At 38.0% G+C, this 23,790-nt stretch overlaps 1 protein-coding gene across 2 annotated transcripts in view; it reads left to right on the top strand.

Moving 5' to 3' along the window:
• Positions 1–23,790, top strand: part of ZFHX4 (zinc finger homeobox 4) — a 160,659-nt gene that overhangs the window by 106,517 nt on the left and 30,352 nt on the right. For both annotated transcript variants that reach the window (XM_027064346.2, XM_027064344.2), the window contains exon 4: positions 19,855–19,923. In XM_027064346.2, coding sequence (XP_026920147.2) covers positions 19,855–19,923 — 69 coding nt within the window. The remainder of the gene's footprint in view (positions 1–19,854; positions 19,924–23,790) is intronic.

Here is a 23,790-nt window from a genome sequence, read left to right as displayed (position 1 = left end):
AATGCATTCACTTATCTCATTTATTAAGAATGTTAGATTTCATTGCAGATGTTCAGGGAATGACACAGGCCTGGAGTTTCAACTTGGGATACCTGGGTGAAACTCATGAAACTTTTTGGCTTGTAATTATTTAGTTGTGCCCTATGAACCTTCGTGGGAACGCTGAGTTCAGTTCATATTGTCTAATAGAGAGGAAGCATTAGTTTCCTTCTAAGGGCATTTGATATACTTAGGTGCTTAATTCTTGATATACTTAACAGTTTAATTCTTTACACGGTAAGTAGCATTTAGATGATGTTAAGTCAAATTTAAGAAACAGAGTAGACTTGGGAGGAAAAGAATATTGGTATTTTAGCTTCCCATCCTCCTTAGGTAAAATGGTCATAAATACTTATATCATGTGCGCCTTCAAAGATCTATACCATTATAAGCATTATCTCCCTCTTTTACCTTGAATGAGTTAAAGAAAGGAAAGAGTTGTAGATTTAAGTTCCAAATGGGCTGTAGGGAAGCGGTATGCATTCTTTGAACTAATGTGTTTTTCTGTCTAACATGTTGTATAATTTACAACTGCAGGCCAAATATGTTGGGCTTTTTTGTTATTATTTGATGGAATTCAATCTGATTAATTTCCCCAAGAACCGACGAGGCTTTATTGACATATTTTCAAGCAGTAAATATTAGAATGAACATTTAAGGCAAAGATGTGGGTGAAGTTTATGTACTGTAATGATGTTTAAACGTTTCAGTTTTTAAACTGCCCCATGACCTTTCTTAGGATCTTTAACCCTATCAGTATCATGTACAGATAAAAGAAAACTGATAAAAAATAAGTGTCCTGATACGTTTTTATATATGGTTTTGTGTTTTTAAGACAAGTCTTGACTTCCAGATTCATTGAGGGGGAATAAATCCTGGTTTGCTTCTTGGCTGTTTTAATATGATTTTATATGAATTCTATAAGCTTTCAATCTGTTGTATTTTTTTATTTTACCAAACTGTTTTTTTTGAGAGTGAGAGAGAGAAAGAGACAGTGCACACATGAGCACGAGTGGAAGAGGGGGACTGAGGGAGAAAGAGAATCTTAAGCAGGCTGCATACCCAGCACGGAGACCAGTGACCAGTGCGATGCGGGGCTCAATCACAGGATCGTGAGATCATGACCTGAGCCAAGGTCAAGAGTTCGACACTTAGCCTACTAAGCCACCCTGGTGGCCCTTTACCAAACTTTTCTAAAGCACTTAGTAAAGTCTCATGACAAAATTTTTGTTTTGATTGACAATATTTACAAGTTTACTAGAGAGAAAAAAAAAGGAACATTACAAAAGTTGGTAAGCCAAAAAGATCTACATCTTTCAGTGTTTTCGTACTTCTTTTAGGTATTCAGTGATAAAATTTGTGGATGAACTGGAGAATTTAAAAGGTTGTCTGGAAATCAACTTTATTTCAAAACTAAGTTGAGCTTTTTAATATTTCCTTCTTCCTAAGTTTGTTTTTCAAATCAAAATTTTTCCCACTTTTTGTAGAAAACGTATTAAGTTTTATGAAGCTGCTTTGCATACTGTCATTTTATTGCCTTCTCGAAAATAATATGTGTCTAAAACTCAAAATCTCAAAACTGTGCTTAATATTAGCCATAATACAGAAACATTAGATGTTCTCCTGGTAATCTACACGCTCTCGGTGACTTTTGTTAGTTACTGTTATCCATTCTATATTTAATAAATTCTGTTCTACATAAGGATTTAGTTAAGTGTTTTGGAGGCCCATTAGCACTTGTCGGCTCCTGGAATAACGTTTCTTGCCAATACATAAGCACGTGATTCTAAAACGTTTGATTATTTCAGCTTAAAAATTCAGTTAATTCCTTTTAGATTTTGTATTGTAGAAAAAGGCAGTCAGTTTTTCTTTTGAAGAGGAGTTCTGTTTTGTTTTTACTTACTGATCAGCTAGTTTGTGTTTATGTAAGCATATCTATGTAGTTTGGCATTAGTTTTTCTTTTCCTTTTTTTTTTTTTTTTGATCCTACTCACAAAGAGTAAGTGATTAAGTCATTGGGAAATAGGTGGCTTAAGTCAGTGCCCACTGAATGTTGAATATGCTGCACACCATATACAGCTCATTTGGGGTTCCATTTCTATTGAAATTACTCTTTCAGAAAATTTTGACTGAGAACTTACAGTTGTTCTTTACTCATATTCTTCCTCTATTACATTGCCTTAAATAATTATTAGAAACAAACAAACAAACAAAAAACAAACAAAAAAAGAAACCAAAAAGTTGTGACTGTCCCAATGCCATGACTTAATCCCTGGTCTTCTAGCAAGAGAAAAAGTTTTACATGAATGAGATCAAAGACAATGTAGATTACCTTTCTCAGAGATATGTAACACCCACGAAAGAGCTTATCTAGGTCATTTGTGCACAGCTTACTAACCTGGGATCCATGGGCCTAGGGCTTCCATACCCCTTCTGATGCCTCCAAACTTATGCATATGTGCATTTTTATTGGAAGGAGGTCTGTCATTTCCACTAGATGATTAATATTCCTCCACAAGAATACTGTTCTCTCAGACCCTTGAAAGAAAACTAGTGACATGTAGTTTGAGTTGAAAATATACTTAAAAATTACATTTCTAAAGATGAAGCCACTCTGGCGCTGCTGTGTTTATTGCCCTCCATGAAACTCCACTCCAGTAACCTGGCCATGCGTTCACTCAGTAGGCTGGTGCCTCTTGGGCATCCCGGTTACATAGACAGACTTCCTTTTCCCCAGTATAAGCTGCCAACTTAAGAGCTTCCAGGGACATCGTATTTTTGAAGAGACCATCTTAGCAAACTGGAGTTTCCCTAAATCAAACTGACAGAAGTAGTAGACAGAGTCACCTTTGTGCTTCTGCTCCTTGAGGCTATAAGCGCTCAGTCAAAACAAAGCCACTTCAGTGATTTCAAAAAATGGGTAAGTAGAGAAAGGCTAGAAAATGATGTATGTGGCTCCTCTTAGAAGAAAGGAAAGAGGGAAAGCGTGGAGTTAAGCACAAAGTAGGGTAACATAAAATAAATGAATCAGGAAGTTGTAAGATGTATGTCTTAGCAACAGAGTCAGGGAAGATTCTTTGGAGTATGGTTAGCACGTAGAGTTAGAGCACTTCAGATAATGAATGTGAATATACTTTGAAAAGTATTAAGGGTTATGCAAATATAAAGGACCAAAGGCTAATGATGTGAAAGGGAATGTGAAAAGAAGGTTGTAAATACAAACGCACAAATAACAGATTTGAGGTAAACCCGAATGATTGTTCAATCCTATGAGGTCTTATCCTCAGACTTTGTAACCAACATTTGAAAATTGACACAAAAAGATCTCCGACGTTCAGATCATGGGAAAGCCAAAAGGATCCTTACAGCTCACGGGTCCAGCCCCTTGTTTTACAGCTAGAGAAACAGGCACTCACCAGCTTCGTGACTTGTGTGGGGTTACATCGCTGATTCGTAGCACAACCCAAGCTTCTGATTCTCAACTCAGCATCACCCTAGAGACATTTATCATATTCTGCTACTTACATAGGTTGAATCATGGAAGCTTTTAAAAACAGATCATTGTCCTTGTCTTATCATTTGTCTATAAAATGTTTCTCTGGAACAGAAAAAAAAATTAAATGATGTGATGTAGAATAAAATACAGATCGCATTAATGTTTCTTTCTCCCACAGAATTAATTGTTCCGTGTTTTTCTTGTGTGTCAGGAATACTTGGCTCCCACTATGAGCACTTCACTTCCTGCATAGTGGTGGCTGTTTCTCTTTTGTCTCCTCCAGACTTAAAGGAGGTTGTTTTCATCTTAGTATCTCCTAGCCAAGTGTGGCCCTTGTCACCTAGTGGGCTCTCAGTGAATGTATGTTAATTTGAATGCTGTGAAGTAAAATTATGTGTCTAAATCTATCATTATTTCTAGTCCTTAAAGCACTTTGTTATTGTTACACATTTCCAGTGAGATGTAAACAAACAGTTTGAGAAATGGCAAATAAGGGGTTTAGGCAAATTAGGGTAGATTAGGAAGCAATAAAAAAAGGTTCAGCTAAAGTTAAATGAAACAGCAGGGGGCCAAGTGATGCTTTACAGATAGAATATTGTAGGTCGTTAGAGCTTAATAGGCAAATGTTTTCATTTTAAGGGCTATAAAATAATTTTTAACTGCAATTTCCTCACTTTAAAAAAGTCCTTTTAAGGGAAAAAGAGAGATTGAGAAAGTACTATTTTGATATATCGCTCATAAGTTTTTTTCCTTTAAGCCTTGTTCAAAGCAGTCTTTCCACACTGTCTTCTTCCTATTTACAGGAATGATACTGACCCTTTGAAGATATTTTCTTGTCCAAATGATCATAGTTCGTAAAATTAAAAGTCAGGTTGACGTCTGTCTCAGCCCTCAGCCAGATCTCCTTGACCACAGATCTCAAGGGAAGTGCGAGGAGGTGATTTTATTGCCATGTTGCAATAATTGTATACTCTTATTTCATCCTCTAGAGCATTTGTTTCAAGCAAGAATGTGCTTGGACTTCAAAGAATTAAATGCACAGGAATTCTATATTCATGAGGCAGTCACAAAAAAGGGACTAGCGAGAGGAAAACAACGGAGGTGAACTCTCTTCCAGACTGTAACAGTTGTGTGTGGGCAAGAAAGAGAGATCGCTCACAAAGCTGGCAGATTCCTCAAAGGAGTGTTCTGCCTCTTTAGCCTGTTCCAATAGGATTTTCAACTCCTTTACCTTTGAGAGAGAATACCAAATACTTGTATTTAATAGCAGATATGGCAACTACTTGATGAATTATTTGGAATCAGAATCAGAATGAAGTGGAGGAAAAGACTCTGCTTTGTCACCTGGAGGATTCTTCTCCTTTGCTGCCATTATTGATTATAGAAACCACTTGAGCGTTCTCCACTAAGGCAATGGCTCCGAGGGGATAGCATTTGGCTTGGGGTAGTGGGAGATAGCAAAGTGAAAGGTCCCTGCCCTCAAGGAGTTTAGAAGCTACCCAGAAGACCGAATCAATGTACTTGACACAATAAGCCAGGGAACTTACGACATTTTAGGGGCACCTGGGTGGCTCAGTCGGCTGAGCATCTGACTTCGGCTCAGGTTTTGATCTCACGATCATGGATTAGAGCCCCACGTCAGACTCTGTGCTGACAGCTCAGAGTCTGGAGCCTGCTTTGGTTTCTGTGTCTTCCTCTCTCTATGCCCCTCCCTGGCTTGTGCTCTGTCTCTCTCTGTCTCTCAAAAATAAAGAAACGTTAAAATTTTTTTTTTTAATTATGACATTTTAAGGAACTTCATCAAGTTCAGTACTGTTCAGAGGAGCGTTGTGTGTGTAGGGTTAATGGAGGTATTAGGGCATGAAGAATGAATAGAATTGGAATTATAAAATAGAGTTTTATTTGCTTGTATTTTCATCTATTTACTTATTTGCTTGTTTATTTATTTAGGCATAGTCCTTAGCCTTGAGAGGAAAGTGATATGTTTCAGACTTAGGGGTGAAAGGGAATAGATACAGTTGTGTTGAGGAACAAGAAACTAAACCGATCACCTATAATCACTATTTAAGAGACAGTGACAAAAATTAGCTAGGTGGGGGCTCCTGTGGGGCTTAGTCAGTTAAGCGTCCAACTCTGGGTTTCGGCTCAAGTCATGATCTCAGGGTTCATGAGTTCTAGCCTTGCATCAACTCTGTGTTGACAGTTGAGGAGTCTGGTTGGTATTTTCACTCTCCTCTCTCTCTGCCTCTCCTGCTCTCCCTCTCTCAAAAATAAATAAATAAGCTTAAAAAAATTAGTTGAGACTGGGGAAGCTTTTGAAAGCTGAGCAAAGAGGGGCACCTGGGAGGCTCAGTTGTTTGAGCATCTGACTTCAGCTCAGGTCATAATCTCACGGTTCTTGAGTCCAAGCCCCACATCAAGCTCTCTGCTGTCAGCATGGAGCCTGCTTTGAATCTTCTGTCCCTCTCTCTCTTTCTGCCCCTCCCCTGCCTGCGCTCTCTCAAAAACAAATAAAATAAATAAAAAATATATGTATGAAAAGAAAGCTGAACAAAGAAGCTCAGATTTGATGAGGCAGAAAATAAGAAGGTACCAAACCTTTGAGTGTGGGAATTACACTACTGAAGAGGGGTCTTGGGAAGCATGATCTGGCAGCCATATATTAGCAGGATAAAATTGGAGGACCTGTGGGCAAGAAAGCTCATGCTAGGGCACCTGCCATGGTGGACTGGTGGACGTATTCAGCAGCTATCGCTGAGGTAACTGTCAGTAAACAGAAACAAGCATTAACAATAAATCCACAGAGAAAACTTACCAACTAAATATAAGAAATGAAGGAGTCAAGGATCCCAAGCTTGGCAACTGTTGGAAACTTCTCAGGCTAAGTGGGCAGGGGAGAAGTGAGAAGCCAGGACTCTGATAGTGAGGCACACCTTTTCCCCCTTTCCAACATCATCCTTTTAAAAAACCTAGAGGGAGGGGGGAGAAGAAATAATGTGTTCATAAAGTTTTGTATGTTTTTTTGAACTTGGAAAAAGGTAGTCCTTTTTCATCATGATTTTTAAGAGGCCTTTGTAGTTTTAATGAAACGATGTTCGGGGCTCTGTTTTATTTCTAACAATCCTGCCTTATATTTAGGTCAGTCTGTTAATGTCATTTATGTGGAATATGTATAGAGGAGATATTTTTATGGCATGGGAACAATATGAGTCCAGGGTAGTTTTTTATCTTTCTAACTGAAAAAGTTCGATCAAACTGAAATATCTATAAGCTGTTCTACTGTACTTCCATTAATGTGACTTTCGGAGTCACCTTGCATATAGTAAGTACGTTGTGTACTTACATACAGTATGTATGTATATTACATAAATGTTCATTACATTATTACAATTTATAATAATTTACAATAAATTACATTTGTTACAATATTACAACATTATATAATGTAATAGTTATACATAACAATATAAATATATGTAAATTTTATATATAATTATATAGGTGTATTAATATACATATTATATATATATATATATATATATATATATATATACTTCTCAGAAATTCATAGTGTAGCTACAAAAAGCAGACACAGCTCTGTGTATTTCCAGTCCTTGCAAGGAGACTGCAAATTCGAGGTCTGTTTTCTTCACTCTGGAAATAGAGTTCTAGAGTATTTGTAGAGTATTTGGGGTGATACATTAGCTGCTACCTCCTGAGGACGGATGGGAGAACCAGGGTAAAGACATATATATAATATACGGGACAGGAACAAAATATTAGCCATATAAAAGATCTAATTTATTCTCCTATTACATATTGTTTTGGATCAGACATGTATGTATTTCTATTCTTTTTACATCCTTAATAATATCAGTGGTAAAAGTCCTCAAAAGGAAATTCTGCATTTGGCTCAAATTACATAGCACATTAGAGATGTTTTTATTTACAGTATGTAGAAATGAGATAAAAAGAGAAATAAATTACTTAGTGTTTGTTTTCTTTACCACCAGCTTTCTCCCCCTCCTCCTCAACATACTTTTTATTGTCTTAAAGTGACTGTATTTTTGGCTTTTTGTTTATTTAGTACTTTTTTGAGTTTGAATTCTGATCATCATCTGTGAATTATCCACAATCATTTTATTTTATTTTTTAACAGATTTTTAAAATTTTATTTATTTTGTTAATGTTTATTTATTTCTGTGACAGAGAGAGACAGAGCATGAGTGGGGGAGGGGCAGAGAGACAGAGGGAGACACAGAATCCGAAACAGGCTCCAGGCTCCGAGCTGTCAGCACAGACCCCGAGGTGGGTCTCGAACTCACAAACCATGAGATCATGATCTGAGCTGAAGTCGGTCGCTCAGCTGACTGAGCCACCCAGGCACCCTATTAAATTTTATTTATTTATTTTTTGGGGGGAGGGGCAGAAGGAGAGGGATAAAGAGAATCCCAAGCAGACTCCATGCTGTCAGCAAGCAGCCTGATGCAGGGCTCGATCTCAGGAACTATGAGATCACGACCTGAACCAAAATCAAGAGTCAGGTATTGAACTAGCTGAGCCACCCAGGGGCCCCTATCCTCACTCAATTTAAAGTTCAGCTTTCTCTCTTTGCTGTTATCATGTGTTTTAGTATGGTGATGTGTTTAATATTTTTGCAATTTTGTTTGTTTTAATCATCAGATGTTTAGGGTAGTGTGAAATTTCATCTTATATGTCATCTTTTACACTGTCGATAATCATGAGTTACTTCAACTAGGAACTAGGACAGCAAACTTAATGGACAAAATCAGCACACATTTTTGAGAGCTTTCATCATCTTGTACCAAAATCTTAAAATGCAGGTGCTGTGTGCATTACACATAAGTTTTTTGCAAACTTAAAAAAAGATTATGAAAAATACAGTATGATTGTATTGCCATAGAACTTAATTGAAGAGTTTAATGGGGAACTGTTTACGTTCTGTAAGTCTTTTCATTTTTGTTGACACGATTTTATTGCTTACAGGGTCCCCATAACATCCACAATGAAAAAATAGTTCTTGCCTCATAGCTACACAGGATTGCTAGTCAAATCTTCACTCAACAAAAAAAACTATTTCTGTCATTGTGTATCACACAAAAGACAATAGGAATATTTCACGTGCTAAAACAAAGTGCGTTCTGCTCTCTAACTCTCTTTCCCAGTCCCTGTTTTACATCATTTACATTTACTTTGGGGCTTCCTCACTCTCCGCTGTCCTTCCCACTCCCCAACTCTCCTCCCTAATTCTCTTCTTGATGCTGTTTGTTTCCACCTTCTGTGAGATTGATAAATCCTAGCCTAACTTCCACTGACGTCTATAATACTTGACTTCCATCCCCATTCCCACTGCTCTTCAGAAACCCACACCCAAGTCCGTCCCAGAGCACCGGACTGCCTCTTTCTGCCACCTAATGTTCTCCTCATGTGGGCTCATTCCCATCATCACACCTGATATTCTCTACGTCACCCTACTTATGAAAAGCCTGCCCACATGCTACGTCTGCCTCTAAATGTTGCCCATTTCTGGGATCCTTTTCACAGTAGAACTTTCAGAGAATTGTCTGCACTTGACATCTTCATTTCCTTCTTCTTCATTCTCTCTTATACCACATTCAGGGGATGTTCATCCTTACTACTCCACAAAGAAGCTCTGGTCAAGGACTCTGAGAACCCATTCTTTGGCAAATCTACTGGCCAGTTCCTGGTCCTCCTCAGACTAGACCAACCAGGAGCTTTAAACAAGTTGCTCTCTCCCTTCTTGAAACGTCTCTTTCAGCTGGCTTTCCACACCCCATTCTCTCTTGATTTTCTCCTACCTCGTTGACTCTTCTTGCTCAGTCTTCTTCACTGCTGTCTCCTTATTTTGGAAGGGGACAGTGGAAATGTTCCACCTAGTTAGTTCAGGGAATAAAGAAGGAGCAGCCACAATAGGGGATTTAAAAACAATAAAACTGAAGGAAAGTCACGAGCTTAAGTATTATTTTTACCACGCCCTGACAATTCTAAACAATGTCAACGATAAGATACTTCTCCCTGCTGGAAAAAAGACTGCTCACAGTGTCCTCTGCTTTGATATCTCCCTGTGTAGGAGTGTGTCCAGGTTCAATCAGGGACCCTCATTTTCTAGTGATCTTATTCAATCTCATCTCAAGGACTTACACCGCCAACTGTATGTCGACCTCTCTCTGCCTTCCCCCCTTCTCCCTTCCTCCCCCACCCCCATCTGCCTACTTGACACCTTTACTCGGATCTCAAACTAAACATGTTCAAAACTGCAGATCCCAAACCTTCTCTCCCTCCTAACTTTTTCCGTCTGCATTTCCCCTCATCTCAGTAAATAGCATCTCTACTCTTCTGATTTCTTGGACGAAAAACATTGTAATAATCTTTCGTTCTTCTTTTTCCCTCACTTGCCTCATCAAAATCCATTGGCAAGTCCTATCTACTCCTCCTTTGAAATATATGACAGTTCCTCCACTATCTCTTTGGTCCGAGCCGCTACTATCTGTCACAGTGTCACCGGTACCTTATTTTACTTGACTTCCCTGTGTAGTTGTACACTTGTTCCCATACTTCTGGAAAAGTTCTTGTCCTTTGGCCACTGTTTTACCAGTCACTCCAGGGTCATGTGTTTACCTCTTTGTTCTCTGTCATTATCGTTTATCATCTTTCAATAGTCTTCAGTGCCACTTACTTCTTAATTTTCCTTTCTCAGAGTTCCTTCCTTAGAACTTATCTTCCATATTCTATGCGTTGTTCCTGAGATTTACAATTATTAGCTTCCAAATATTTTGAACACAGACCTCTCTTTTAAGGTCTAGTTTCATAAACTGAAATGTTTTCCAAAGAGCTCTGCTCTAATTCACGTCCAAAGTTGAGCTCATCATCTTTTCTCTCATCCCAATCTTGGACTTTTGAACTTTCCTTTTCTCTCCAATGGAATTACTGTTCTTCCATGACTTTTTCTAGACAGTAATGGATTGAGGTACAGTGAATGTTCCAGTATCCTTTTTTTTTTCTTTTTAATAACAAAACTTTTCCTCCTCTATTCCATCTTCCACACAGCATCCCAAAGATGCAGATATGATCATGGCACTCCCTGCTTTAAACTCTCACTTTGCCAAGATTGAGGGACCCTTTGCCAATACTTGCATTCAGGCAAAGGAGAAAAAAAAAATTGGCCATGTCTCAGAAACTATTTTTTCTACTGCTAATACAGTCCAAAGAAAGCCATGTGCCAAATCTCATCAATCTGTTTGCTCATTAATGAATGATTTATTAAATAAACATTTCATGGGTATGCATAAGTATTGTCTTGAAAATGCATAGCAGTTTCCAATAGTACATTTTTCACTCTTGGCTCCAACCAAGTCTTTCTAATCTTCCTTTTCTGGGGCTGTGCATACTTTCACTCACTTTCCTTCTCCAGATTTATTTTACTTATGTTTGTATCCATCATTGCCCAGGTCAATTCTCCTAAGTGTAATTTGGGGTATATGACCATATAAATTAGACTATTCCTAATGTGGTGAAATGTAGAAAAGTCCAAATAGTGAAAATCCAAGGATTATTTACATATAATTTAGGAAACTTTTCTGCGTCTTAGGTTAATGGTAAATTTATTTCAACAATTATAGTGTTGATAAAAAGAATTGATCTAGTCATCTGAGGATTTTCTTTTATAGCCATATATAATTCACAAAATAAATAAGCCTGCACACGAGAAGCAATAATTTCCTCCTTATATATAACTGTATAGAGGAGTTTATTATAAGTAGTAATGGTACGTTCCATGTCAGCATATTTAAGACATTAAATATTTAGAGAGTATGGTATAAAGATTGTATTTCCTTACTTTGCATGGTCAACTGGAGGTGTTGATAACAACAGCTTACGTTTCCCCCTTGCAAAGACTTGCCATGGCAAGCAGAAGAGATCATCTCATCTCCCTTTTATAGATGAGAAAACTGGCTCCAACATGCTAATAGATCTGTTTGAATTTACACAGATCGAGGCTAAAGTTTTCATCCCCACTCCATACTTTCCCCACTTAACATTGCCTTTGTGAAAGCAATATTGTCTTTGGGCCATTATGAATTGCTTTGAAGAAAAAACAAGTGTTATGTGCTTTGATGCTATGTTTAGTAGGACATATGATTTAGGTGCCTGTAGTGTAAGGAATAATCTAGAAAATTAATCAGATCCAGTGATTGTGTATAAATGGAGGTTTTTAGAGTTTTGGAGACTGCCACATTTGCAGAGCTGTATATTTTGATATTGTTTGTGACTTCTCACTAAACTTTTCTCTTGCTAAAAGGCCGATGGCGGGGTGGGGTTTGGAGTTGGAGAAGGTAGGTGCCTCTTTTTGCAAAAGGAAACCTAGGGCTTACTTGTATATTACTACCAGTCTAAAGAGTTCATCTTCTTCACTTTAACTTTTGAAACTGGCCAAACCAGTGTGCATTGGACAGTCTTTACAGCGTGGTACACACACCACTTTTATTGCAGAATGTAAAATTTACTTAGGGATTAAAAGAAACTTTCAAGCTACATGGCTTAGGAAAACAATATTTAGTCATGTTAACATTTGCTCTTTCCAAAATGTCTACACATGTAATAGTGATATTTTAAAAGTCGAAAATACTGACTTAGCTGATAGAGAGTACGTTACATATAAATATAATCTAAAAAGCCATAATATCAAATTGATGTAGTCTTTCCTTTGAATAATTTGTATTCAGTAGGATGGACTAAAGCCAGAGCAGAATCATGCATGAATACAGCTACTACTTTTTCAGTACTAGATGCTTTGTAGTTATTAGCTTTACTCCTTATTACACCTTGAAATCTGGTTATTTTTGCTTCCACTTTTACATATAGTATCCTGAATTTCAGGGGAGGCTAAGTAACTTGCTCCATCAAATAATTAGAAAGTGTTGGCGTTGGGATTCAAATCCAGGTGTATCTGTTTCATAAGTCCATGTTTTTTCTTTTTCCTTAGCATAAATGTATGCATGGAGTAGTGAGTATTTTCCTAATGAAATAGTTTTTTGAACCACACAGGCTTCTGAGAGCCAATAGTTCTAGCAGAAGTGGGCAATCTTTATGTCACTGGTGGCTCACCTTTTATCTTTGCTCCAAATATTAAGCAAAGAGAATGAATCTCAGGGAAAAAAAAAGCCATTATTTCAATGTAGGGTTGTTTGTTCTGGTTCTCTACAGCAAGAGTGAATGATGGTTTCACGGATCACGACTCCAAAGGAGAATGCCCAATGACTTCTTGAACGTGATTGAAATAAAATCAGAATTTTGTTTTAAAGTTGTAAAACTGATTAAACTCTGTAATGGTGGTGGTAATTTAAAAAACAATGCAGTCTTAGGGGGAGGCATCTGTCATTGCTGTAGTCTTCCAGATGAAAGTGTAAGAGAAGCTAGAAAAGCCTCTAAGAACCAAATACTATGCCTGAAACAAAGAAGTGCAACTTCCTTCAGAGTAAATGATGCCCTTGAAAGGAGCTTTTGAAAGTAGTGAAGGAAACAGTGACAGACACACTTCTGGATAAAAATTTATTTTCTCTCCATTTAAAAAATAACTTTAAAAGGCTTTTGACCTAGCATAAGGTTACTCAGAAACGTTGGTAGCTATGGAGTAGAAAGTAGAGGCTTTCATATATTAAAAACTAGCTATGTGTTAGAAAGCAAAGGGCTGAAGTGCTCCTCATGAACAAAGGCTGTCATTGGGTAGGGGTGGGAATCAGTGTTTAGACCAGAGATATTTCCTATGTGGATGAGCCACCTAGCAAAGCCAACACAATATGCTAAGGAATAAAAATTGTTTAGGACAATATAAAGAGAGATTGTGACGAATCCTATGAGGACTTAGGTGTAGATTAATGGGCAACTGACGGATGGGAACATAATGTTTTCCCTGAGTTATAACAACAGCATTTTGATCTCTTAATTTCAAAACAATCAGAAATGAAACAGAATCTTACATGGAGAAATGTATTAGAGATTAATAAATTTAAGAAAAAATATTTCAGTGAGAGCACTTTCAAGGAAGATACAGTAAGGAGATGTATGAGTAATTTATTGAAACTAATTGATATCAGGAACTTATTAAATTCCTTTGAGGTCCCATTACACTGAGGTCATAGATGATTCAAGAAGCAGTAAGAAGTGATCACACTTTCCCGGCCTAGAGGCCCCAGGAGATACTACTCCCCTACTATAGAAAAATAACTTCTGGGTAAAACCAGACAGGGCAGGGCAAAGGAGCTTTACTTTTCCAGAAAAAAAAAAAAAAAATTACAAATCCAGCCCCGTTCAGATAATTGACACTGGAGCATCCAATGCACTTCAATCTGTTACTGCCTAGAAGAAATAATTTAAGAGAAAGCACTGCAGGTCAACAAAGATGATGTTGCTTGGTTACTCAACACCTTTTGGTAGCATGCTGAGTTGCTCAGCTTTTTAGAAGAGCACTCTTTGTATCCACATAGGAAAAGGATGGAGACCACTTGAAACCATTTTTAATTGCAAACCTGCTTCATCTGAAAGCAGGCTTCACTTTTGTGGTACACAAGCAAGTTCGGAGGTCTTTAGCAAGATGTAAACTACCAAGATAATAAAAAATGTTTAATTTGATCTATTCTTCTAGATATTGATCTTGTTGTGATGAATTTGCTCTGAAGGAGTTTGAACCGTTTATTTTAGGGGGTGGGAAATTCAGGTTTTAGACTTCCTGGCTCAGGTGTTCTGGGGGCTGCCTGGAGGCAGCACTGTTCAGGGGAGAGTATGGAGCTCTGGTGTCAGACAGACTCCATCCAGATCCTTCTTTTGCTACTCTACGCCTTTGGGAAAAAAACTACTTAAAATGTCTGAGCTTTAATATCTCATCTTTTGCATAGAATCAGTGGTTTTTCCGTTGAGATTTATTGCAAGGATTGAATGAGAAAACGTGTGTTATGTGCTTAACACCTAACAGATTTCCAACATGTATTCACTTATTATTTTAAAATGAGAGTGCTGCAAATATTTTCTCTTCTATAGCAGAGGCTCTAAAGTATCCTTTTACAACATACCACCTATATGCGGTAAAGTGGGAGGGGTTTCAAAAGGGAAATGGGGAGGAGAATGTAGGAGGGCTGTTGAAATGGGGATGCTCTTTAAAAATTTAGTTTTTTCCAATGAAAAAATAAGAATTGGACTCTTTCTTTTTAATGGGTGTAAGTAGAGTGGAACTCAAAATGTTTCCTAAGGCTACAGAAAATGTTTTTCTTTCTCTTTATTATTTTAGACTAGTTGGTTTAATATTTATTCTGTGTATTGGTATATATTTCATTTTATGTGCTACACATTTTGCTAAAATAGCGATACACTTTATTATTTAATGCGTTAGCAGGTCGGTGGGAAGAGATGAGATGTGGAAGTTTTGTAGGCAATTTTGTCTCAGTACTATATTTGGAAGCATAAACATTCACCCAATATTTTAAAAATTTCCTGAATTTGTACCAAATATTTCCCAAATTTAGCCAATAGGAATATAAAGAGCTAAGGGCTGTTATGATCAAGAGTGCAGATTAGGTTAGACTTATTCCCAAAATGACAACAACATTCTTAAGCTTAGAATTCTCTATTTATATACCTAGACTGTTTCAAAAAATTGAAATTCCAGCTCTTTCCCTGATCATTATATTTGTATTGATTATAATTAAAAAATATATATTATTCCATTTAGCAGGAAAAAAAGGATTTCACAGATAAAAACTTGATCATTTTTGAACTAAGATGAAATGCCTAAAAGTTGTCAGCCTATTTCCCAAAATAATTCTTCATATAAGGGAAGGGAAAGGTGAAAAGGAGTAATGGAATGGATAAGCTTATGAGTAGGTGTGGCAAGTGTGAGGAAATGAGAGAGAGCTATGAGAACCTTCTGTCTCATAATTAGAGGGAACAGGAACCCCCCCGAATTTCAGTTTTTAAATGTTGTCATTGGAGATGTAACCATTTGGGTTGGGCTGGGGGAATAGGTGGTTAGCAGAATCCAAGCCAAATGAGAAAAATGAACACCAGAAATAATTTCAGAATCACAAGAAAAGCGACTTTTAGGATTTTAAAAATACGGCCTAGTATATCATTGCGGTTAAGATAACTATCCCTGAAATAAAACTTCATGGGTTCAAATCATGGCTCACCACTTGCTAGGGGTGTTCCAATGCATAGAAAGAGCATCAGCCAGTACCTGGCACAGAGCAAATACTCGGTGACATGTTGTTGTTGATGATAGTGATTGTGATTATCGATATACTATTCCACAGAAAATAGGGCCAATTACTCCCTCATTGTGTTAATAAAAATAGAGTAATTTGGTACCATTTTCAAATGTGTGATCATCACCAAATTGACAGAAGAGAGTAGAATACCGGATAAATTGTCAGTGGTATTATTTTTAAATAGTATTAAATAAGAAAGGTCAGGTGCTAGAGAACACAAATTAGTAATCTAATTAAATCACCAGCAAAGAGACAGATTGTGTTAACAGCAGTCAAATTTGTTATTACAGAGCAATTATTAAAGTGAAATATTGAAAGTTGCTATGTATCATTACTAGGTTTTAAACATTTCATTTACACAGGCAGAGAAGTAAGTATAGATTAATCAGTTCATTTGTTAGGTTAAAAGCTCCTTTATTTAAATATTTATATCATTTGTATAAAGGGAGCAACATTGTTGAAAACATAAAAAATATTCTGTGGCATTCTGAACTGCATCCCTTTATAAAATTGTTTGCACAAGTCGCTCTCGCTAGAACAGTCTCCAAGTACCACATATCCTAATTTGTAAGATTAAATAACCGTTTCTGGTTTTGACATTGGTACATTTCCTTAAATCACTGTCAAATAAAATGATTTCAATGTGGCACCAAACTATTATTGAGTTATGTTGTATATTCAAGGAATGTAATGTTTTATGAAAAATCAGAATTATTACAAGACTAGGGAAAGTTACTTTCTTCCGCCACCCACCCACCTTGATTTCAGGACTTCGTTAAGACTAGGAAAACCTTTAAAGGCTCCTTAATACTATAGTATTTCAACGGGACACATCGAGACTTCCACAGCCTTTATATCAGCCTGAACCATATTCCATCCCGGGCACTGTCAGTTTCAAACTTGGGGACCTGGGACAAGTTAATTTTACCTCATGATAAAGTCATGAGGATTACATGACTGTTTTTATAGGGATAGGTCATCACATACTGCCAGAAATACATTTAAAAAAAAATTTTTTTTAACGTTTATTTATTTTTGAGACAGAGAGAGACAGAGCATGAACAGGGGAGGGGCAGAGAGAGAGGGAGACAGAATCGGAAGCAGGCTCCAGGCTCTGAGCCGGCAGCCCAGAGCTGGACGTGGGGCTCCAACTCACGGACCGTGAGATCCTGACCTGAGTTGAAGTCAGACGCTTAACCAACTGAGCCACCCAGGCACCCTCAGAAATATATTTTTTAAGTTGTTATTTTTAAAGTTTTATTTTCGTGAATCTTAAATGAGTGGCAGTCATTTGGTCAAATTTACTTAGGTACTACTGATATCTATTTAAGTAGGTGTCTGATACATTGAAGTGTGTGTGTGTGTGTGTGTGCACGCACATGCACATAGTCATGTTTGGAATGGTAAGTATCCTTTGATTAATTATTTTTTATCAAAAAATTGATTAATTTTTTTTCTTAGAAAAGAGTGAAAGAAATGGTTTTACACACACACATACACCCATTAATACAGATAGTTTCTGACTTATGATGGATGGTTCAATGTAACGTGTTTCGACTTTATGGTGGTCGAAAGTGATAAGCATTCGATAGAAACCATACTCTGAATTTTGAATTTCTGTCTTTTCCCGGGGTAAACATATGTGGGAAGATTCTCTCTCATCGTGCTGGAAAATGGCAGTGAGCCCCAGCTCCCAATCAGCCAGGCAATCCCATTGGAGGGTAAACAACCAATAAACTTGCAACCGTTCTGTGACCACCCAACCATCCTGTATTTCACTGTCAGTACAGTATTCAATAAATTACAGGAGATATTCAACACTTCATTATAAAAAGAGGCTTTGTGCTAGATGATTTTGCCCAACTGCTGGCTACTGTAAGTGTTCCGAGCACTTTCAGGATAGGTTAGGTTAAACTATGATGTTCAGTAGGTTACCTGTATCAACAGCATTTCCGACTTGAGGTATTTTCAACTTATAATGCATTCATGGCGACTTAACCCCATCATAAGTGGAGGAAGATCTGTCTATGCAACAGAAATTAGTATCGGTGTTTGGCATAATTGAATGGGTTGTGAATTTAGAGTCTTGAAGCTCTGGGAAGCTTTTATGAAATTCTCATCTTGAGGTTCATCTGATTCCACATATAGGGTGCAGATTTGTATTGTGAACAGAAGTGGCCTGGTGACTTTGACATGCCTCGCTTTGTCCTTAGTTGGGAATTTACGAAGAGGAAAGTTCTTGAGGAACACACAATTTATTGGGGAAATATGCATGAATCATCTAAAAAATTATCATAATACATCATAAGTGCTGAAACGTATTTATAAGCTAATTGTTATGGGAGCACAGAGGAGGTAGCACTTACTTTAGGTTTTGAGGGAAAAATAAGGTTCATAGGAGAAGAACCAAAAGACATTCACAAAATAAAAGGAACAGCATTGGTCAAAGCATAAAGATCCGAGAGGTTGCCAAGAGGAAGAAGGTGGGTTTCTTGAACGACATATTGGGTGGATATCAATACTGTGATCTGTTTGGAAGTTATCTGGATTTCTAAGCAAGAACTAGGATAAATTCTTCCCTTCAAGACTAATTTAAGATATGGCTACAAAAAAAGAAAAACAAAAGAGCAAAAACAAACAAAAAAACAACCCATAATGTGTTTTGGTGTTATTGGGGCAAAGACACTGAGGGTTTATTATCATTCTCTTTAAATAGGTGACCACCAGAGGCTAGAGGTGGTGTACATAATAGGGAAAACAATCAGTAAATGCAATAATAATGCCTTGGTGTGCACTTCTATTTCCAAGGGTAATTATTTGTTTAATTAAAGGTTTCAGAATCAACCAGAGATGCTAGTGCCCAGAAGTATTAAACATGAGTCTCTTTGGCAGTGCAAGAATTGTGTGGTGACCTTTCAACCTCTTAATATAATCCAGCCTTTTCTCACTTTGAAGACCATATCATTGGATGTCTTTATGTATATTATTTTTTCTTATAATTGTTGACTGTTTATACAATTATAGCTGCATATCAGAAAAGAATTGAGGCTGAGAAAGGTTGAGTTATATGCCTAATTGATACCCTTACCTAGAAATTCATGGAACCAGGACTGGAATTTAGGCAATTCTGCATTCTGGAAAAAGAGTTCTCGCAGTATTGTAAGAGGTTAGACTGACAAGACAAGGAATTCAAGGCAGGAAGACTGTTGTGCAGGTTACTGTACTGAACTTGTCAGGAAAGAGAAGATGACAGAGGAATAGAGAAACACACATGACAAGAGATGCTCCCGTAGCATCAACAGCATGGGAGGACTCAGTGTAGAGATAGAATGAGAGGTTGAGAGTGATTTCTGTCATCCAGTCATTTTGTATGGATTTCTGCACAACAGGGAGCACAAAGGAAGAACAGAGATAGGTGAAAATACTGATTTGTGCTTGGGGTTGAGGTTGGCAAACCAGGGCCTTGTTGGTACTTCTGCTCTGGAGCTCAAATAAAAGATCGGAATGAAGATGTGGATTTGTTGATGACTTGAACATAGTCTTCAGGTTTCCTCAGGTGATTGCGTTTTTGCTTTGGCCTCTCACATCAACTATCATGTATTGAAGTTTTGGGGGGTCTTTTGGTTTTGTTTTTTTCTTTTTCACTGTCTCGACAGAGAAGTTACAGTATGCTCATAATGTATGCAATGTGCCATTGTTATTATAACACATGATCCCATAATGGAGGTCTGGCCAAGTATCCAAGAAGTAAAAATCAGGATGAACCTCCCCGCTTCCGTATTTTGTCTGTATTGCATTCGTTGTGTGCTGGGGCTTGAGAATTTGATCGAAGCTTACTGCTCTCTGGACTCATTTTGCTAACCACTGTTCACTGGAATGTAAGGTGTCCTGGAGTCTCACCTGAGCCCCACCTGGCGCTAATTTCTTTGAAAGCCACATTTGGGGTTCTTGGGATACTGGCTGTGACTGCAGAGCTGGACGTGGGATGCTCATTACTTTTCATTCTAATGTCGTCTGCAGAAACTGCCTCTTTGGGAGCCAGGACCTGTGAGGATGATCTTCCGGAGCAGCAGTTGAGAGCAACCTCAGGTAACTGGTCTACTCCTTCTCGAAATCTCGTGGTCCTAACTGTGTTCCACTTGTGACTCTCGTAATTTATGTATGAAATGTGTCTCTGGAAGTGCTCTAATTAGATCTGATCAGATCTCTTATACAAGTAAGTTAAAAAGCAAAATTAAATATGCCGGATATTTGGACACATATACAAAGTAACATTTTAAAGAACAAGTAACTTCTGCAGGATAATTTCTCACATCTACATTCATACACTATCAAATTTCACCTAAGTGGTCAGTTTTATACAAACTCTAAGTCAAGAAGCCAAATGCTGTTTTTCCCCAAATTAGTTAGTGGAGTTGTTTTTGGTAATTAACGAGTTGACTGGACTTTGTATAGTCATATCAGCACATTTATTAGTCCCTTGCATTGAGTGTGTGTGTGTGTGTGTGCGTGTGTGTGTTAAAAAAAAATGGCAGCTATGCTTTCTTAGCTGCATTATATTCAGATACTTTAAGAGGAAATCCACCCATGGTGCCATGACGCACCTCATTGATTCCTGCTATATAAGTATGATCACAATTATCAGATTTATACAATTGGAATAATAATGTGCCATATATGATTATAAAATAATCATGTGCCAAAATGGTTATAAAAAGTCCTTTGCATTCATAATAGAGAACTGAAATACTTTTTTGCAGGTGAAAACGTTCCTTCAATATAAAGTCAGGACTTCTCTCTTTAAAAATTCTTTAAAGATAGGGATGCCTGGGTGGTTCAGTTGGTTGAGCGTCCGACTTCGGCTCAGGTCATGATCTCACGGTCCGTGAGTTCGAGCCCCGCGTCGGGCTCTGTGCTGACAGCTCAGAGCCTGGAGCCTGTTTCAGATTCTGTGTCTCCCTCTCTCTCTGCTCCTCCCCCGTTCATGCTCTGTCTCTCTCAAAAATAAATAAACATTAATTTTTTTTAAATTCTTTAACATTAAGTGTACCTTCACCTATTCATTCTCATGAATTCTTTTTCATTTTTTGTATTATTTTCCCCTAGAAAACTAGAGAGCATATTTAAAATAAAATAGCATACACCAGTTTGCCTCCCTCACCTCAAGCCAATCAAAGGATTTCATTAATAATCAGTTTGGAAGCAATAGGCCAAAAATCAAGACTATGACAAAAATATCAAACTAAAAGGAAGACATTCTCTGTCAATAAATTTATTTGTTGCTTTGTAAACAAGGGCACCGAAATCTACACCTTCACCTCGGTCTCTGAGAAGCTTTATACTGAGATACTCTCGGGATTTCTGGATATTTCCATGGCGATGTTCTACAGGAAAGTCTGATACAACAAATTCCAAGTGGAATTTCTCTTTTTGGCGAAACTGTTTCTTCTCCCCCATCTTAACTGATGCCATCCTGCCATAGACATAGTTATCGCAAAGAAGAAAACTAGGAATCATCGATTTTACTCAGAATATTAGTGCCAGAGACTGTTGGGCATCGGTCATGAATAAGACAGATGAGCTCTCTCAGTTTTTAGATGATATTTCTATACAAATAAATAAGTTATTTTCAGATTTCAGTAAATGTAATGAAGTGAAAGGGGTAATGTGCTACAGCAAAGCTTCTCAAAGCGTGCTCAAACAAACTCAAAGCATCAGCACAAACTGGGAATTGTAAGAATTCAAGTTCTTGGCCCCCCATCCCAGATTTACAGAATCAGAAACACTGAGGATGCAGCCTGGCAATGTGTAGGTAACAAGCCGTCCAGGTGATGTGATTCCCACTAAAGTCTCAGAATCATACCTTTATGATAGAGGATGCACCCCTTTAGAAGCAGTGGTCAGAGGGGCACCTGTGTGGCTCAGTCGGTTAATGCTTCTGACTCTTGATTTTGGCTCAGGTCATGATCTCAAGGTTCGTGGGATTGAGCCCTACATTGGGCTCTGCGCTGACAGCATGGAGCCTGCTTGGTATTCTCTCTCCCTCCTCTCTCTCTGCCCCTGCCCTGGTGCACCCTTTCTCTCTCTCTCAAACTGAATAAACTTAAAAAAAAAAAAAAGTAATGGTCAGAGAAGTTCTCTGAGGAAATGGCAGTGAACTGAGTCCCAAATAATGAGAAGGAGCCACAGTCTGGGGAAATGCCTTTCAGGTAGAGGTGGGAAGAAGTTGGTCATGTTCCAGGAAGAGAAAGACAGCTAATGTGGAGAGGTTAATGAATGAGTAGGGGAGTGGCATAAGGTGCAGTCATAAAGGTAGCCAAAGGCCTGGTCACTTCAGCCATAGTAAGAAGTTGGTGCATTATTCTAAGTGAAATAGGAAGTGTGGCAGTGTTCAAGTAGGAGAATGGCTTGCTTTTATTAAGATGTGCAGCATAAGTTGTAGGAAAGCAGGAGCAAGTCTTATCTCATTATTAAACCACTTCAAAATCCAGGTAAGAGATGAGGGTACTGACAATGGAAATCTAGAGAAATAGACAGATTTAGTGTGTACTAAGTGTTTTGGAATTTGAGATAACAGAACTTGCTAATAGATTGTATGCCGATGAGAGAAAGAGAAGAGTCAAGGAAGACTCTTGCTTCGGTCGATGGTGGTGGCACCATTAACTAAGATGGAGAGATTGGGGTGAAACAGAGTGAGTTGTGTTGGGGGGGGGCAAAAGTTAAAATTAGGCACATGAAGTTGGTATATCTCCTAGACATCCAAATGGAGATATAAATTTAAAGTAAGGGATCTGGATGCTATCATCTAGGAAGATTATTATTTTTCCTCAAATTAAACTCTCTTTGTAGATAGAGAAGACAATAGGGCTTCAAGCCAGCGCTGGAGACACGTCAATATTTAGATTTTTTTTACATTTCTTTATCTGAGAAAGAGTTAGGGGGAGGGGCAGAGAGAGAGAGAGAGAGAATGAGAGAGAATCACTAACAGGCTCCATTCTGACAGGACAAAGCCCGACCACAGGGCTCGATCTCACAAACCATTAGATCCTGACTCAAGCCAAAGTCAAAAATCGGATGTTTAACCAACTGAGCCATCCAGGCACCCGTCCAATATTTAGATTTTAAGTGGAGGAGGCCTCAGCAAAGGGGAATAAGAGGGAACTTTCAGAGAGGTAGAACAAAGTCACAACAGTCTGATGCAATAAAATTCAAGAGGGGGGCTTTTTTTCAAGGGCAAGGGCATAGTAACTTCTGCTGAGCCAGGTTAAGTAATATGCGGATGGAAAAGTGGTCACCGCATTTCACAGCATGGAAGTCCTTAGTGGCTCTGCGAAGACCAGTCAATTTGAAGCCTGACTGGAGAGTTGAATAATAATAAATGTGATTTAGTAGAGAAAGAGAAAATGCAAACAAACAAACAAGGCCAAAATCAAACAAGTACCTTCTTAAAGTTTTATTGAAGGGAAATAGAAGAATGGAATAGAATCTGGACTCCTCCTTTTCTTCTCATAATTTTGCTTCCTAAATTGAATTTAGTGTTCCAACTACTAAGTATTGCCTACCTTCTGTATTCCAGGCACTGTTGGGACGCCTGGGTGGCTCAGTCAGTTAAGCGTCTGACTTCGGCTCAGGTCATGATCTCCCAGTTCATGGGTTTGAGTCCCGTGTCGGGCTTTGTGCTGATAGCTCAGAGCCTGGAGCCTGCTTCTGATTCTGTGTCTCCCTCTCTCGCTGCCCTTCCCCCATTTGCAGTCTGCCTCTCTCTCTCAAAAATAAGTAAACATTAAAAAAAAATTATATTCCAGGCACTGTTTTAGGTGCTTCTGGCACAAAAATAAAAAATATAATTACTGTTTTCAGTAAAGATGTACCTATTAGGGGAAGTAGGCTATACCCAGATAATTTTCATATCTTAGGGTCAGGTTTTTTTACATCAATGCATAAGAAAATAAAAGC

The sequence above is a fragment of the Acinonyx jubatus genome, chromosome F2 (assembly GCF_027475565.1).
Source record: "Acinonyx jubatus isolate Ajub_Pintada_27869175 chromosome F2, VMU_Ajub_asm_v1.0, whole genome shotgun sequence".
NCBI classification, from domain to species: Eukaryota; Metazoa; Chordata; class Mammalia; order Carnivora; family Felidae; genus Acinonyx; species Acinonyx jubatus.
The sequence above is the reverse complement of the archived record's forward strand: the minus strand, read 5'-3'. Positions and strand labels throughout refer to the sequence as shown.